The following is an 18,403-nucleotide window of genomic DNA, read 5'->3' on the forward strand; positions in this document are numbered from 1 at the left end:
CTCACTCACTCACTCACTCACTCACTCACTCACTCACTCACTCACTCACTCACTCACTCACTCACTCACTCACTCACTCACTCACTCACTCACTCACTCACTCACTCACTCACTCACTCACTCACTCACTCACTCACTCACTCACTCACTCACTCACTCACTCATTCATTCATTCATTCATTCATTCATTCAACAGTCACTTAAAATTTATCAGCTATCAACTTAAATTTTTGGCCATTTCTCAGCTGACACTTAAAATTTTGGCCGATTTCAGCCATCAGTTAACCCCATCTACACCCTCCTCAATGACATGCAAACAATTATTACATGATATTTACACGCATGACTAAAACAAGCAAGAGTAGATAGAATATAAACTAAGTAAGATCAATTTATTGGTTTTTTATGAAAAGTTTTCAACAAAAATAGTGTACAATCAATATGTTGTTTTAAATGGATGTTCTATACGGGATGGTCACTCGAACAGGGAAACCTCCAAAGGTGTTTCAGTCTCGCTTACAAGTATTCTGTTTCCAGTGCCGGTCTTCCAGAGGTATTGCAATAAAATCCTTGAATTCCCTGTGACAACGGTAACTAATATCCTTGCTCCACATCCACAACGTATTTTAGTTTTCCACCGCTCTCATACAAGGACATATTCTCTGCAAACAACTCTGCAACCTCAAAAAAAAATTTTAAAAGTTAGTCAAACATTTTTCAAACCAAACCTCGATATTTCTAATGAAATATTTGAAGGGTTATAATATACAAAACAATCATTTTGAAATTGAAATTGCATGTCTGATTATCTCAATTTATTTTGCTCAATTTTGGCACAGAGAATCTTGGCCTACAAAAATCTTATACGCTTTAAACAATTGTCAGGTTTGGGTTTCCACCTCCAAATTGAAGAAACCGCTTGGTTATACCAATGCAAGACTCCAGAAATTCTCGCATGAAGGTACTGTTTGTGCAACCTTTCTCTGTGAAAAGGACGGAAGAAATTACAAGAAAAGACCAAAGACTACTTCACTGTGAATGTAATTCGACTTCATTTAAGTTGAAATGTGAAGCCGAGATAAGAGGCGCCATTACAAGACTGAAGAACAGGAAAATCCAGAAATGGACTCCATCAACGCAGAAATGCTCACGTGCACCTAAGACACCTCATCAAGAAGCTCCAAAAGCTTTTCAACAAGATCATGGCCGAGCAGAAAGCCCCATCAGGCTGGAGATCTCTCATCATTAAAAATCCCAAAGAAAGTAAAACAGACCCCATGCTACAACTACCGTGGCATATCCCTCTTATCAGTGACATGGAAGATCTTCCGCAGAATTTTGATCGACAGAATCAAGAAGGCTGTGGATGAGAAGGTGCGTCAAGAACAAGCTGGCTTTAGACAAGGACGGGGGAACAATGGAACAGATATTGTCCACACATAGAAACATCCTTGCACAACGCATGGAATGGCAGGCTCCCATATACGTGAACTTTGGCGACTTCAGGAAAGCCTTTGATAGGGTTATCAGAGAGAAACTAGGGTCATAATGCAAGAGTATGGTCAGAGACCCGAGATGGATCAGAGACCTGTGGGATCAAACCTCAGGTTGCATCCTCGAGAGTGGAGGAACATCAGACTGGTTTAAGTGAAAAGCGGTGTAAAGCAGGGTTGTGTCATGTCTGGCTCATCTTTGCCATCGTGATTGATTGAATCGTGAGGAACACGCTTGATAAAAGAAGAGAACTGCGTTGGAACTTCACCATTGTTCTAGAAGATCTGGACTACGCAGATGATAAGGCACTCTCTGCAAGTAGGCAGAGCGACATGCAGGAGAAGACATCCCGCCTTCACTATGTAGCTAAAGCAATAGGACTCAGCATCAACCCCAGCAAAACCAAGACCATGCACCTGAACTGCAAGAAGAGTGACCCCATCACTGTCGGTGGCAGTGAAGTGGATGACGTTGAAGCATTCACACACCTCGAAGTAGTGCTTGACAAACAAGGCGGCAATGAGGCAGACATCAAACGAAGACTGGTCCTCGCAAGGAATGCTTTTGGCATGCTACAGCCCCTATGGAAATCTTCAAAGTACAGCTTGAGAACCAAGATGCGCATTTTCAACACCAGTGTAGTGCCCGTCTTACTGTATGGGGGCAGAGATGTGGAGAATCGCAGCCTCAGACAGGAACAAACTGGATGCTTTCCACAGGAAGTGCATGCGAAAGATACTCAGAGTTTTCTGGCCAAACAAAATCTCGAACGGCCGGGAGACTGTACAGCCGGACTAACACACTGCCACTATCTGTAAAGATAAAAATGCGAAGATGGGGATGGATTGGACACGTACTACGAAGAGATGGCAACAACATCGCCAGAACTGCACTGACTTGGGCACCAGAAGGCAAAATTAGACGGGGCAGACCACGAATGACCTGGAGGAGGTGCGTGGAGGGAGAGCAGAAAGAGATGGGATGGCACTCGTGGAGGACCGCAATTACATCTTAATTTAATAATAATTTGTAGTGCGCGGGTTTCATACGGAAATGCTTACTCGCGCACAAAAATGATACAATTAAAGAAAAATGCATATCACAGCAATTTACAATGGTCGTTACTTAAATTTACAAACATTGTTACTTAATGCTAAAAAAACTACTAAAACGCTTTTTTAAACAGAAAAGTGTTAAGGAGTATCTTAAAAGTTAATATTGAGTTGGCATGGAGTATCTTCGTGAGAAGTTCATTCCATAGTGTAGGTGCTGCAAATGCGAATGAGCGATCTCCTAAGGTCGCTGAGGTCTTAATCGTTGGTCGCTGGAGGAAGCGTTTGCCATTAGATCTTAAGTTGTAGCAGGACAAAGGTTTGACAGTTATATGTTCTGTGATGTTATCAGGTGCTAGGCCATGCAGAGCTTTAAATGTGATTAGGAGGATCTTTAAGTTAATCCTGTGCTTAATGGGAAACCAATGCAACTCAAAAAGTAGCGACGTAATGTGATCAAAGCGAGAAGTCTTACATACAAGCCTGGCAGCTGCTTTCTGACACTTTTTAATAAGTGTTTGACACTTTAGTTTTCTGCCTACTTTGCTACACACTGAAAAGTTTCATTTCCTTGGCCTTTTGCTGCGGTCATTGTTTGTAGCCTTTTTCCTCTTTGACGTCCTTTGCTTGCCGCTATCGGCATCAGCCTCCGCGCGGAGGCTGTCGCCGATAGGACTTCGATTCCGTTGTTGTGTTTCAAGAACAACAAAGTAGTTTTAGCCCGAGACTATGATAAATGAGGGTAATGTTTCTTTAGTTTGAACTTGTTAAAGTTACAGTTAAGAAATTAAACAACGTCTTTCTGCCGTAAAAATGTCTGCTTTAGTTTCTGTATCAATAAAACGTGTGTCCGTGACGTTTCTTCTGAGAGCCTGCCCAATACGGACACCTGGATAATACAGACACTTTGGCATGACCCCATGGTGTCTGTATTAACCAGGTTTCACTGTATATAAAGGGATATTTTGGTCCGCATATTAAAACAATTATCCACCTCAGTGTCCACCACTATTAACCTCCACTTCGGTAAATAATTGTTAATTGTTGTGATTACGAATTACAGATTCATCCAGATGAGTTCGAAGACAACAAAGAAATTGTGTTCAATTGGCATTTCGACGTGGAAGATGTCATTCTATCGTTGACTGACTCTCAGTGTTCAGTTAAAGCCAAGATTCTCTCTACACTAACTTCGACCGCTTTTATGCCTTTTAGATCGTAAAGCATAAACTGCAAGTAGCTGCAAATGTTCCACCATGTCTGCGAGTTAAGGGAAGGTTTTGCTTTCATTGTGTTCCACTTCAGCGGAAAGAGCTACTTCATCATTGCAAAGGCTGTCGTTGTCGGACAAAAATGAAGAAAACACATCAGAGGAAGAACCTGAACAACAACAAGAACATGAACTGTAGGATGCTGACGAAGAAATCTTAAGCTATGCAACCGATTGTGTAATTCATGTGTAATTGACAGACGTGGAGCTGGCGAATTGATCGCTCCCTCTCCCCCCTCTCCCTCCCCCCACGTTTCGATGCTGAAAATATCGCTAGCGCATAAAATTGGTTGGGCAAAATATTCAGTCTCGTGATCTTTTCACAAATCGTTTTATCAGGATCGCGCTTGGCGAAATAATAGTATGTTGTAGCACTCTTTTTTAACATCTCCAGCGTGTGTTCGACAAGCCAATCAACTGCTGGATTTTTCCACTAACTACTAGACAGAAGCGGTTTCCCGTGGCATGTAGCACATCCAGGAACACCGGAAAACCCCCAAGAAAACCCAGATCACCTCCCAGAAAAACCAGGAGTACCTCAAAATTTCGTTATAAAATACTCAGAACACCTCCACGCATCGAAGCTTGAAGTAAGCTCCGATCTCATATAAGCCTAACGGCATCACCTCAATATCACCTGCGGAAGAATATACAATGTTAACATACACATTAACTTTTAGAATAGTTAGCTAACCTCCTCAGGAAATGACAGCGCAGCCATATGAGGTGTGATTATTACTTGATGCATGTTCCACAGAGCACTTTCCTTTGGTAGTGGTTCAGTTTCAAACACGTCCAAAATTGCACCAGATATCCAACCCTGATTTAATGCATGAACAAGGCTCTTTTCATCTATGATATCTCCTCTACCAATATTAATAAAAACAGGATGATTGTCTTTTCCCGCACTCTCAAGCATATTTCCAGACAGCAGATATTTAGTGGTAGGTGTACTCGGTAATATATTGCAAACATAATCACACGATTGCAATACTTCAGGGAGACTTGATAAAGTTTTGTAGTGATCAACAAACACTGGTGTCTCAGCCTTCTCCTGACGTCCTACACCCCACACAGTCATCCCAAGAGATTTACATGCTTTAGCTACTTCCTTTCCTATATCTCCAATTCCAAGAATTCCAATGCTGATTTTAGACATCAAACGGTATTTGCCCATCTGCCGCCACTCATCATCCCTTAAAAGAAAGCATAACAGTGTTTATAAGTCAGACCTTCCTATTTTTCACAACTAACTAATGAATGGAAGGGCTAATTAACTTTGAAAAAGTCAACCAATCTAGTTCTTGGAAATTAAGCAGCGGGGGTCTCTACTGAACATTCTGAGGCTAATATTCTCCTAGTTTACTGCCAGGTGGCTTTGTTAATGGAAATGCTAGGCAAAGCTAAGAACCAATCTTGGACTTATTTCAGTGACTAAGTGAGACAAGTACTCTAAACAGTTTCCACAGGGACTGAAGGCAACCTTGATTGATTGCTTTTGTGTTTTGCTGGGTCCGTCTTCACTAATTGAAATGTTCACTTTTTATAATTACCACTGACAGCACTTTTAATCAGTCTTTTACAAGAAGTGTAGAGTCACCATCTAAACCTTTATTGAGTACACCCCACATGCCACATATATGTTCTGCTAATCCGCTCAAGTGGGATTAACATTGATTAGTTTGTAATAAATTAATGTCATAGTAACCTAGAGCTTGTTGTACACTTCAATAGTATTGATGTGCTATAATTGTCTGATTTTAGTACATAGAGAACAAAATTAAAATCCATACTGTGAAAAACTGATTACAAGTGGTATGTTAATACGTTGGCTTCAATAAGCCTCCTCAAAAACAATTTTGAAATATAAGGCTGATACAACATTGATAAACCGTTTAACCCAGAACCCCACAGTCTTAATTATTGCAAATAATTCCTGAGGTGACTGTTTAAATCAAATGAACCCACTCTGGTGCTCAGACTCTCAGTTAAATTCCCAAGTATGAGGCAAGAGTGTTCAAATGTCTCATGTATGTTCATCAGGGGTTTGAGGCCTTCTGTGACCAAAATTTTTTAAACTTTAGCTCTCAATATTATTTAGCTCTTTATTAGCCTTTTTGTGACCAAAAATCTCAAATATAATTTAAGCTCTTCATTAGTATACGATTTCAACACCAGAATAGGCATAATTGATTTGTTGGCTTATCTTCTAAATATAATACAGCAAAAAAGGTTAGCTGATCTCATTTGGTGCCTTCACTGCTTTGAAAATAGTTAGGGGGCTTTCCATTTGCTGGAACTGGTCAGCCAGACCATTCAGTCCAAAGAGAAAATGACACAAAGGCCTAGTTATGTACCAGATCTTCTAAATTCTTTGAAATGGCCTGCACTATTTTCAGAATGTGCCATCCTGAAAGAAATCATAGAACCAGCTCCACAAAACAGTACTTTTACTGGCTTGTGCTGACAAATGGAAAGCACCAGTAAGTTTACACTCAAATCCCATTGAATTTAAAGCCTTTGCTGCCTAGCTCCAGAGGCAAGACGTTTATGGTAATTCCTTTGCAATGACGTTACTACCCTGTGTGCCAGACCTTTGGTTATTTAGGTTATTTATTTGTTTTTTTAAAAGCAGAGAGAGTGGGAGCAGTTCTAATATGATATGGGATGGTATTCCATATTATCTATCAACAATTTCTGTTGGATTTGCAACACAAGCTTACTAACATATGGATGAGGCTTTAATTAAAAGGTATTAGTGGTATTGACAGGCCAACACCACTCCTGTAAAGTTCATATGTGGTACTTTTTAAGCCTTTACATACACAGCTTATTTCTTTAAAACTATCATGTCTTTGAGAGATTTCTATGCACATATTTGTCACTTCCATCTTGGTATTTTGACCAATCTAGCTTCTTTTATGTTTGCAGTGGCTTAACATGATGATTTGGGGGATTTGCATGCTACTGAGACTGAACAAAGCCATGCGCTTATGTGTCCCATGTCTTGTATTTTGTTCTCAAAGGTCATTTCTGGGTTATAAGTTTTGTGTTTATTTGACTTTGTGTTGTTTCTATTAAGCAACCGTCCAACTGCCATTAAAATGCCATTTGAGGCATTTTATTTAGGTTTGGTTTGGCTTGTTTAAGCGTATCCTGTCACAGTACAGCCTCTCTAGTTAGGATTTGACCCAATTAATAATCCTTAAGTAGCTGACATTGTTTTTGGCTAAGTATCATCTTGAAAACCAGTTTTGACAACTGACATACCGCACTTTTATTAAGCCAATCACAGATGTTGTTTCTTTAGGACAACCAATCAGCAAGCTAGGAACACTCTGTCCAATATCAATATATGGGAAGTGAGTTTTGCTACTCCAGAAGCCAGAGGCCCATCTCTTTATCACTGCTGATGCGGTTATTTGCTCATTTTGATTTTTAGACAATGGGCCTCTGAAGCCAGGGTATGCAGTGACTTGTCTCATCATAAATTTAAGGGGGACTTCAAGCAACTACAATGGCATTCTTTATCACATATTATATCATAAAATCTCATCCTTACAACTATGCACTTATTACATTTGTCTAATTCTGATGAACTCTTTATGGCTTCATTCACAGGGTCAGAGAGAAAATGGAAACTTTGTCATTGTGAACATGTTTAAATTATTTTTCATTAAACCTTAAACTTTTTTATTGGAGAAATGAGATAACACGTATCTTGCAATTATGTAGAGCCATTGTTCTGCCCATCAAACATTATTGTGTCACATGTGTGTCTGGTTGCTTCTAAAGTGGCCTAAAGGTCCCTAAATGTAGATTAAGTATGAAAAATGAACCATGTAGATGTATACATGCCATTTGCAGTGCTGTTGATCCGTCCACATTTTTCGAAACTCCCTTTCCCAAGAAATAATATGGCCAATGACATACTGTGCCATGTGAGGACCAAACACACCACCACATCTTGTTAAAAGTAATGAACTCCGCTGTTGAGCTGTCAGGTGCTGAGTGACTGCATCTATTCCTGCCGATGTTAGCTGCATCCATTTGAGTTGAGGAAGTTTAGAAAGGTGAAGAGGTGCAGTGCGACAATCTGCCAGGATAACTTTGGCTTCTTTTAGTTTTTCTACCTCTAGATAAACAAGGTACAAAATATTGTGGAATAAATCAAGGTGCAAGGTCATAGCAAGCTAATTAACATTTGGTTTACCATTACTTATTGACCTGACTGCACACTGAATATTCATCCCGTTTTAAATCTAGACAGTAACAAATGGCCAGTAGTTTGACAGGTAGGATCATGGAGTATAGCCTGTTCCAGGCTCCTAGAGAGACGCGCGAAGGAAAGGGCGAGGGGACGAAAACGTGGCTACATGGAGTACTGATTGAGAAACTACTAATGGCATGAAAATCACAACACATCAGCCAAACCAATAACATTTGTCTACAATATTCAATTCAATTCAATTTTATTTTTCACAGGTACAACGAGATTCAATACATTACATAAAAAACAATAAACATTTATATTACAAAGGAGAATTAAAGAATAAATTTGTTTGGTTTAGTGTGAGCAGCGCCCAAAGGAGCATGCTGTTTTCGAGTTGGGCACTGCTTACGATGGAAGAGAAAATTATTTCGGTGTATTTGGAAAGGTTTGAAAAAGAAAAAGAGCGTGTTTAGCGAACGGATGAGGGTGAAGAACTCTACATTACTTTTGGTTTATAAGCAAATTTTTTCCTGTATTTGGTTTTAAACGAAGAAGCGGAGTTTGATTGCTTAATGTTACAGTCTATTGTTTCCCATATTTGTGATGCTGCGAATTGAAAAGTGTGTTTACCGTAGTTAGTACGTATTTTTGGTCTTCCAAAAATCTTGTCGAGATGAAAATCGGGTATTGTACGAGTGTCGAGAGGATGCTGTGGAAATAGAGTTTGCAAAAACAGGACATATTTGATCATTTATTATTTTGAACGTGAAAATGGCAACCTTGAGTTTGAATGCATTGTCAATGGTTAGAATTCCCAGTAGATTGAAGTAAACAGTGGCATTTTCTCTTTTGTGAGCGAAGAATATATTTTTTACACATTTGTTTTGGGCGGTGCGAATTTTGTTGAGATGGGTGGTATAGGTGTTGCCCCAGCTCATTAAACCATAGTTGATGTAAGGAAAAATTAGTGTATAATAGACAATAGATTGCACAACTGTAAATGCACCATACTTTACTCTACATAGCCTGAGATACTTATTAAAAGTAATAATTACTTTATTCGTATGCGTTTACGGCAATAGAGCTGGTTAGCACAGCCTTCACAATAATTGCACTTTAGCATTTTATCTTTTTCGGTTCTCCCACACACCCACTTCTAGGGCAGTTATGATTTTTTTGTAACATTGTAATAATTACTTTAATTTCAGTCTTCGTATGGGCCTTTAGTTTTCTTATTTTATTATATACAGTAGTTGTAATTAGTATCATTTAAATCAGTTTAGTGTATTGTTAAAGTATAGAATTTAAATAAACTGCCTGATCCCAAACAGTAAAGCTCACGAGTATGTTTCTGTTTTTAGTGCGCCTTTTTAAACTTTGACACATTGTACTGATACACCCAGGCTGTATGTTCATCAAAGCAGCCGTTACTATCAATAAATATTGAAGGGGCATAAAGGGTATATATCTCTTTGTTGGACAAAAAATTAGAAAAATGTGTCAAACTTGCTCAATTCTAGCCTGCAATATGGATTCTTAAAGTTCTTAAATCTATTTTGCAAAGGTTAATTTACTAGGAAGTTTGCCTCTATGTGGCAGTTTCATGTGATTTAACATTTAGACAAAAATGCAAAACAAGATGGATGCACATTTAACACACAGAATCACCAGTGCATGCTAAAAATTGGAAAGTTTGGCGCATTTTCTGACATTTTGGCCAAAAAAAGTGATTTACACCCTTATTGCCTTCAATTGAAGGCTGGAGCAGGGTGAGACGAAAATGAAAAGATAAGGTTGCCCTTCGGGCAAGCTGTTACTTGAGATTACTAGCCCGAAGGTCTGAGGAGCTAGCCCGAAATTAAATTGTTTATAAACAATAATTAGATTTCTTTAATTATGCAAAATACAAGTAATGATGCCAAGCATAGATATAAACTTATTCTTCATATATTTTGATTTCGCTTTGTAAGACCAGAACTTTTTTATAAATTGCAAATGACTGCTTCAGAGTAAAATTTCATTCAAACATGGGCGAAATAATAAAGGAAAAATAACCTCTGCACTCGAATGGGTTCGTTCCTTTGATGTTTACATTTTACCACGTCGACTGCGAAAAATACTATAAGTTTATGGAAATCACAACACAGTTATTTTGGTGAATGTCATGAACGTTGCGATTGGTCAATTAAACTACCACTGTAATCTGAAGTCTGTCGAAATTTGATGGAGTAAATTCTCTTCAAAGCTCGTCAAGCTGACGAGCTGACAAACTCTTCCACACCTGGCGCTGTTAGCATCCGATAAAAAATAAAAACACGCAACTCCATTACGGCGCCAGGTCTGCTAGCTTTACTTCAAGCGAGTTTTTTCCTGTTTTTTTATTTTTATTTTATACGAAGCGGGCCTTTTTCGTTCCTCGCGAAGCGAGGGCCGAAGGCCCGAGCGTAGCGGGGTTAATAAATTTGTCGGGCCGAACCGGCCCGAGCGGAGCTAAGCCGCGCGAATTCGAGCGAAAAATATATTTATATATATATCTGAGCTGATTTTCAAAAAGGTGGCTACAGAAATTGAGCACATTTTGAGACTTTCTAAGCTGAAGGAATATGCTAGTCATTAACAATACTCCAGTTACGGTTCATCACAAGAAAGTAAGGTCAGGAAATACTATGCAAGAGAAAAGAGGGGCTTTTCTTTGGAATTATACGTGACATTGACATCCGAGTGAAATGAAACATGACCTGTGATCCGACTAAACAAGTGTAACACTTGGTAATTATTAACGGCGCCAACGCATCTTAAATCTCAACCAAAACCCGGTCGTTAAGCGCTCAAGACTAGCCTTCCACAAAAGAATCGGCTTAATCGGGGCAAGACAGCGTTTTAAATTGATTTTCCGTGTTAATTATAAGTTCAAGACGTAATGAGAATCACGCCGAACGAACATCTGGAAATTATTTATGACATTGAGTCCGGAAATCCGACCAAAATCGCACTTCTCGACTAATCGATGACTAGCCTAACAACGCTACAGTTATAACGGCGAAAAATAATAGAAAAGCTTTTCAAACTCACGCTTCTTGAAGAGAAAATCCTTGCCCAATCTTGCTAGTGTTTTCCATATCAGCTTATATCCCGGATGTTGAAATCAACATTTGAAAAGGGAAGGGTTAGCGCCCTTTTCCACCACAAAAATATATTAAGTCTTTGGCTGGGTAAACAATTCGCGAAAATTTCACGTTGCCCGAAAAGAACTCATCCCTAAGACCTACTTTTTAAAGCCAAAGACTGTCACCTCCTCAAGCAAAGCCCACAATATACAAGCCTTTAATAGTCCAAGCCCGAGTAACTGAAAATTACTCGTTTAGCTTAAAAGAGGACTATTGGTAGCAAGCATATTAGTACGAGGCAGAAACTGCACTCGTAAGACTTCTCCCATCACTAGACTTAATGATGTCCTCAGGAAAACTTTGCTTCAGGAAGCCAAACGAAACGCTAGGTCTAATGACTTAGTTCTGATCTCAGAGCGCGCGCCGAATTCAAAGCCAAATCGTTGCGCGGTTAGAAGACATTTGAGAGAGAGTGGGGCTAGGTTAGCAAATCAGGGAGGGAGGGGGGGGGGGTAGTAGAAAAATATTTTGGTTTTATAAATATTTGATAATGACCATTGTAATCTATTAAGTTACTGATGTGAAATTCAATAAGAAACGCTAAAAAAAAAAAACATAAATAAATATCTTAAGAAAAGGTAACAAAAACGTCAATTTCTGTAGCCACCTTCTGGAAAATCAGCTCAGATATATGTGTATATGTTTATATCTTTGAAGGTGTCCGCACAATGACGTCAGACTGTCTCGCGTCGTCTGGAGCAAAATTTGCATACATCGAAAAAAATATGCGTGCATGATCAAATTTCAACTGCAATGTTCATCAATATTCACTGGATACAGAACTATCTCTCCAGAATCTTTTCCCTTTCTTTTAGAAATCTTTTTTGTGAAAGATTGCATTAAAGAAATTACACGTTTTGTGGCCGCGGTAAATAATTTTCCGTGGGAAATAAATTCATCGAACACGACAGCGCTGCACGCCCGTTGTACATTACGTCGCGTCAGAAATAGATTTTCAACCGCAAACTAGCCCGTGGAACTACGAAAACACCATGCTCATCAAAAAAAAATCTTATGCGCCTGTTTGATGCTACAATACGAGTAAAGAGGGCTTTCCACCCAGCCCCAGCTTCGCGAGGTTTTGCGAGTCACGTATTTCTAGTTTTAATAATGAATTGGCAGCATTAAAATAGAAACAAGAATCCGGATTTGGATTTTCCCAACGAAACGCACCTAAAATTCCGAGAAAATCCACTGAACCGTGACTTGGCTGGAATTTAACTAGACTGATTGTCTCGCACTGCACGCTGTCAGTCGGCAAATATTGTCATTTCAAAAAATATATTTCGGGCGCTTATGTAAACAGAAAAACTCATGACGTTATTTACGGACGCAACTAAAATGTGGCGCAAGACGTTGTCATGCTACGATAATTTGGCCTCATAATTGGCCTCATAACGTTGTCCTTTTCCCTCAGGAGCTTTCTGCTATACAATTTTTGGTATAAAAGCTCAATTTATCATCATCAGAAGAGAGGAACCATTATGGTGGTGCTTGCCCGTCGGGCAAGCTGCGATAAGAAAACGCTAGCCCGACAAGTCATTCCACTAGCCCCGGGCTATCGGACAGCACTTTCGTCGCGCCCTGTGGAGGCATAAACGGCCTTTGCCTAATTTGAGGTGGAGTTTTGGTTTTATCAAAGATGCAACAAAATTAGGCGAAAACAATGGGCCTGAGTTACTTTCTCAAATGAGCTGTCATATATAGGCCATATGCCAAGACTGAGAGCGATCCAAAGAAAACTGTAAATGTTGAATTTTTCCTATTTTGCAGAAGTTGACCAAGACCTGTAGTCCAACACTGAGCAGAGAACCCACAGCAGACTTTAAGCTGACAATGGTTCTACCGTACTGTACACAGAGGGACTTCTGAGCCACTTTGCTGCTGCTTACAACAACAAGGTGTATGCATGGTGTCTTCAAATCAGACACAACACTTAGTTCCCACTTGGTGCAGGCTAAGGACGCGGCTTACGTGTCTAAACAAGATGGTGTAGCATACAAGACCACCTACAAATGTGGCAAAGTCTACATTGGTGAAACAGAAAGGCCTATGCAGGAAAAGATAAAAGAACACAAGAGGGATAATATGACCAACACCCAGACTAATCTGCTGTTTCAGAGAATGACAACAACACTGGCCACTATCTGCTTGGGAACAAGGTAAACTTTATTGATTGAGACTCACACTAGTCAACACACAACATCAAGGAAACCATGCGTATCAGGCTACACATGAACAACATCAACAGGGATAATGGAATAGAAATTCTGGATGCTTGAATAACAACGATAAAGAAACGTAACAGGAGAATGAAACAACTGCGGACCCCAAGGAGAAAGTTTCTTTTCCTAAAAAGCAAGGGTCAAAATCCACAGAAGACCTTCAAGTTATAAATAGGGAGCCTAAGCAACGACGATGGCGACGACATGCAACGACAACGACAATGCCACAAAACAATAGGTTTAATGGCCAAAAACAATCGCTCTGCACATGCGTTTTACATTTTGGTACATTTCTTCGCTGTCCTCTGCAAAACAACAACGTGAAATGACCTTATTTAAGGTTTTGTGGAAAACTTGAATGCACGACGGTGAAATTTTCATTTTCTTTCTTAACTTGTACGCCACTCCTACCAATTTGGTTCCTGGATAGTTCACCGTTTCTGTAGAAGTTAAGCGAGTTGAAATAATCGCGAAGTAGCACAAATGAAATAAAGTTATATTTTCAGGTGACGTTTTCGTTTTCGTTGCCGTTGTCGCTGCTTTAGCTCCCTAATACTGAAGTGTGATCAATCAAGGTCAATCGGCTGATGAAACTTAAGTGACTACGTCATTTATACAAATGATTATTTTTTTTGTTATTATATTCGTACCATGATGACCAATCATCCCTTTCACAATTTTAGATTTGTTTCCTACTTTCTTTGGATTGCTGCCATTTTTGGCATGTGGTTATTTGACAAATATACAGTATGTCCATTTAGTGCCCACAGTTTGGTTATATTATAAATGAAAAACAATTAAAATTTGACATAAACACTTTATGTCCCCAGCTTTTCAATAAATTTCTTATTGACAAGAGACTGAAGGGTATACTCCAAGGGTCCAAATCACTTTTTTGGCCAAAACATCACAAAGACACTTCAAACTTATCCAGTTTTAGCCTGTACTGAGGATTTTGTGCTCTAAACACTAGCAGGTTTTAATTTTGTGAACCAAGTCTAATTTACTACATGCAGGAGGTTTGCCTCTGCTTGAATGTCGTGGCAGTTCCATGTGACCAAATCCTTCAAAATTCAGGCCTTAGGCAAAAAGCAAAATAACATGGATGCACAACATCCACAGTACATGCTAGTCCCGAGGGGGGCACTCCCATTTTAATGTGACAGGGGCGATTGTCGGAAATAATTTTTGAAAAGAACCACTAAAAGGTACCAGAATTCCGTTTCATAGGTGTGGTCTGAACAATTTTTTCTGCCCGTATGAGGCACCAAATCTGCTGACTGAGATGTACTTCCTCTCATATTTTTCGGACAGAAGTTATTTTAGATTTTAGCACCCTAAGGGGTACCACACCAAAAATTTTAACCCCTAACAGGTACGACAATAAAAAAAAGTAATATTAACCCTCCTTGCAGGGTCCTTTCTGTAGGTGCCAGGGAGCACTGTATTTGTGTAATTGTTTTTGACCTATTGTGGTTAGGTCTTGTTTAGAGTTGTTTTGTTTTCTGTCTTTTGTTGTGTGTTTTTTACCTCATCTGTTCTCCGGTACTCACAGAATGAACAGGAAACCCTTCTATTTCAGGCAGGCAGTAGATATCAGTTCTTCAGCATCGTTGACAATGTCTGCTGTTATGAAGCCATCAGTATCAATCACATGCCATATCTGATGACTACTCAGATTTATCCTTTTAAGGATAAATAAATTTCAGTATTTTTAAATACTGAAATTTATTGCTCAAATCACACATAACCCCTTTTAATACCACAGGGTGTTACCAATCAATGAAAGTCGATGATCGGAAAATCAATCGATCCATCGATGGTAATCGATTACGGTTAATTAATTGGCATTGATTGGCATTGGCCAATCGATGGCCAATCGATAATCACACAAAAGTAGTTGCAAACTTCATGGATTGCCATCGATTGCTATTCAAAATAAATTCCGATATTTGTGAGAGTAGGCAGAGCGAATATTATTTTCTAATGTTATAGCGGTTACCAATAACACATGACCTTCGGCATTCAAAAGAATCGGATAAAGTTGCGTTTTGGTGGACGTCAATCAAAGAAAAGCCGTTGAAACTATGTTGAATTCTGACAAGATTCCAAGGTAACCCGGCAAGAAACTAAGAATTTTACCTAGCCAAGAGAAGGTAAACTTTATTTAAATTGATTCTCGAGCCAGATCAAGTGCAAATAAAAGGTATTTTTGAATTAAAAATTTTCAATTTTCACTGCACGTGATAATTTGCTCACTTGCACGCATCCCTGATTTAATTATCAGGTGTAGCGATTTCAAATGTTCCATAAAAAAATACGGTTTTGTCTAAACGATACCCATTTTTTTAGATAACCTGGCTTGGAAATCAACTTTCATTAAGTTTATTATCCGTCAGCAGATAAAACTGTCAATTTCTTGGTTCTGTTGCCTTGCTCGAGCAAACGTAAGGTTTTGTTCAAGTTCTACCACACCTGACGGCGTCAATTTGTACTGAGCGCTCTTTCTCCTCTGAAGTAAAGCTGCTACACAATCTAGTTACGAATTAGAATATCGTTGTTTTTGTAATAAAACTTATCATGGCTTATGGTTATCGTTGTTTTTGCTAATAAAATGTAACATACAGTACAGACCGTGTAGTTTAAACTGAATGTATTTCATGAAAATTTAAGTCAAATAAAAACCAATGGCAGCAAGTGATCGATTAATATTGGTAATCGATGAAATTGGTAATTGATGAAAATCAATGTTATTTAATTGATCGATTCTTATCGATTATCAATTTATATTGATAATTGATGACAATCGATAATCACAAAACCTTAGGCGAACGATTGTTCCTCGATTACCAATATCAATCGATTGATTGACATCGATTGCCATCGATTGTCATTGATTGGTAACGCACTGAATACTACCCTGTAAAAGGCTTATTTAGTGGCTCGATGGTTCGCCAGTTCACCGGCAAGCCGCCGAGCCGCTTGAATAATACTTGTTCTATTTGACTGGTGAGCCGCTTAGCCACTTGAATTTATAATAGAGGAAAAGTGGCCCTGCATTCTATAGCTATTTATATTAAAGTAGGTTCGGAGTTCGGCCTTGCAGAATACCCCTGCGGGTTCAAATTATTTGATCGTAAATCCTACCTTCGCTGCATCCAGCGGGGACGTCGATAAATTTTACATGCGGGCAACGTTTGGAAAGGTGGTTGACAAGGTTGGGAACAAAAGAAGAGACGTGAACAATCTTTTCAACGCACCGTGCCTCAGCCGCCGCCATTTTCGTGAATCATTTTGACCAAGGCTCTCTTAGGGGTGGGGTGGGGAGTACTCGGGCACGTTTTGGGTGGATATGCTTGACTCAAATGATACAGTACTACTATGTAGGTCCGGTCCTCGGAGAAATGTTCTTCATCACGATAGAATACTACTCCAATGATGGAGGCGTTTCCAATGTCATGAACATGTTGACATCAAGTGAAACCATTGAGATTTGAGAAATTGAGAATCACTGATGCAACAGATGGTCTGCCGGAAATCGTCGTCACAGACAACTGGTTTGAAGATTTCCTCGAAAAAAACGGAATACGTTACATCAGAACCGCGCCCTGTCACCCTGCGTCAAATGGACTGGCTGACAGGGCCGTGCAAACATCCAAGGAGGGATTGAAGAATAATAATAGAGGAACAGTAGAGACGCGAATTTCGCGATTTCTAGCTCGTCAGCGTTCCCCAAGCGAAAAGCGTCTATTGCTAATCAAAAGTAGGTCCCAGCTGACCTGATTCCGGCATCGTTGGCCGCTGAAAAGCCAGAATTTCAGCTGGAAAAAACCCTGACCACTAGTCAGAAACCCCAACACCGCCAATTGAACCCGTGCAGTCTGCTCCCCTTATAGGCGTCCCAGAAAACCGCTACCCTACTAGGAACAGACATGCCCCTCGATACTTGGCAGATTTTGTTTAAGTGACTTGTTAGGTTATTAGGACTGATACACTTAAGAACTGCAAGCTAAGTTTGATGTTGACGTATCGTATAGTTTTTATAATTTTGGGGAGTGTGGAATTGTGTGAGCTGTGTAGCCGCTCCTCCAGTAGTTTTCTAATGGAACACCTGGGTGCTTACCATTTACGCAACCCACGCGGATGGAAATTTTCGGCATAAATACGAAATGACTTAGCTTGCCTTAACAGAAGATGGATAACATACAAAATGTATGAAAATCAGCTGTAAATCCCAAAAGGGGTAATAAAAATGTATCCCTTTGACCAAAAGCCCATTATTTCAGAAGTGCTCCATACTTGAATGATGCGTCAGTACCATTTGATTTTCCAACTGGAATTTCCGGGTTTTCCATGTAAGTGGTAAACACCCCGTTGTCCGCGGTTAGAATTAAAACGAATTGCGGATGGTTTATCGGCCCAGAATATTACATTCCTGAAGATACATTTTGGTATGGTCGACTCTGCGGCAACTCTAAGCGTGGCATGAAGAAGTTGCTGAAAGATTTTTAAATGTTTGTGCAAAGTTACAGCCTGAAAGTCGAAGCCAATGTTTTGTATTAAGTCTCTCAACGTATAAAGTGTTTGGCTATAAAACGAAAAAGGATTTTTAAAAAAAAGAACCACACAATTAACACACAAATTTGTTTTGGTCATGACTTTTGAAGATCTGGTGGCCCCCCGCAGGGGGCCGGTGGCTCCGTCAGACACCAGCTGTATCTGGATAGATACGAGCCTAGCTTCCTGGTGCAGCAGCTCCACTAGCAGGTAGAAGGGAAGGTGGACTCGATCTATCATGTAAACAGTTCGTCGCCTTGATCGATCGTACGAGCAGTATTCGGTCATGTTTGTAGTATATAATCAATACAGGGATACTCTATCGTGACTGTCAACAGTCTGATCTTTCTGATCGTTTTATGTGAGCAACTGAACTTACACTCGAATAACACTCGTGGAGTGATCTATGAACTATCTAGTAAGTG

The 18,403-nt window shown here is 39.6% G+C and overlaps 1 protein-coding gene across 2 annotated transcripts; it reads right to left on the minus strand.

The window, feature by feature from the left end:
• Positions 1–373: 373 nt before the first annotated feature.
• LOC146471136 (uncharacterized) lies at positions 374–16,731 on the minus strand. 2 transcript variants are annotated; one of them, XM_085121143.1, is made up of 4 exons: positions 16,569–16,731; positions 7,675–7,951; positions 4,511–5,012; positions 374–674 (listed from the first exon to the last, which is right to left on the minus strand). In XM_085121143.1, exons 1-4 carry the CDS (start codon positions 16,699–16,701, stop codon positions 627–629), a joined length of 960 nt encoding a protein of 319 aa, XP_084977269.1. In that variant the 5' UTR covers positions 16,702–16,731; the 3' UTR covers positions 374–626. The 2 variants fall into 2 exon arrangements, with proteins under 2 accessions (XP_084977269.1, XP_084977268.1); XM_085121142.1 differs by having other exon boundaries at positions 374–681.
• Between the last annotated feature and the right edge of the window lie 1,672 nt (positions 16,732–18,403).

Source organism: Pavona decussata, unplaced genomic scaffold, assembly GCF_977016875.1.
Source record: "Pavona decussata unplaced genomic scaffold, jaPavDecu1.1 SCAFFOLD_106, whole genome shotgun sequence".
Classification (NCBI taxonomy): domain Eukaryota; kingdom Metazoa; phylum Cnidaria; class Anthozoa; order Scleractinia; family Agariciidae; genus Pavona; species Pavona decussata.

What these genes read in the sequence shown, in the direction of transcription:
- LOC146471136 (XM_085121142.1), bottom strand. Translation starts at nt 16,701, where the DNA reads ATGGCGGCGGCTGAGGCACGGTGCGTTGAAAAGATTGTTCACGTCTCT. An exon ending in CCCCGCTGGATGCAGCGAAG is followed by an intron (nt 7,952 to 16,568) that starts GTAGGATTTACG and finishes TTGTTTATCTAG; the next exon opens with AGGTAGAAAAACTAAAAGAA. An exon ending in CGCTGTCATTTCCTGAGGAG is followed by an intron (nt 682 to 4,510) that starts GTTAGCTAACTA and finishes TTTTTTTTTGAG; the next exon opens with GTTGCAGAGTTGTTTGCAGA.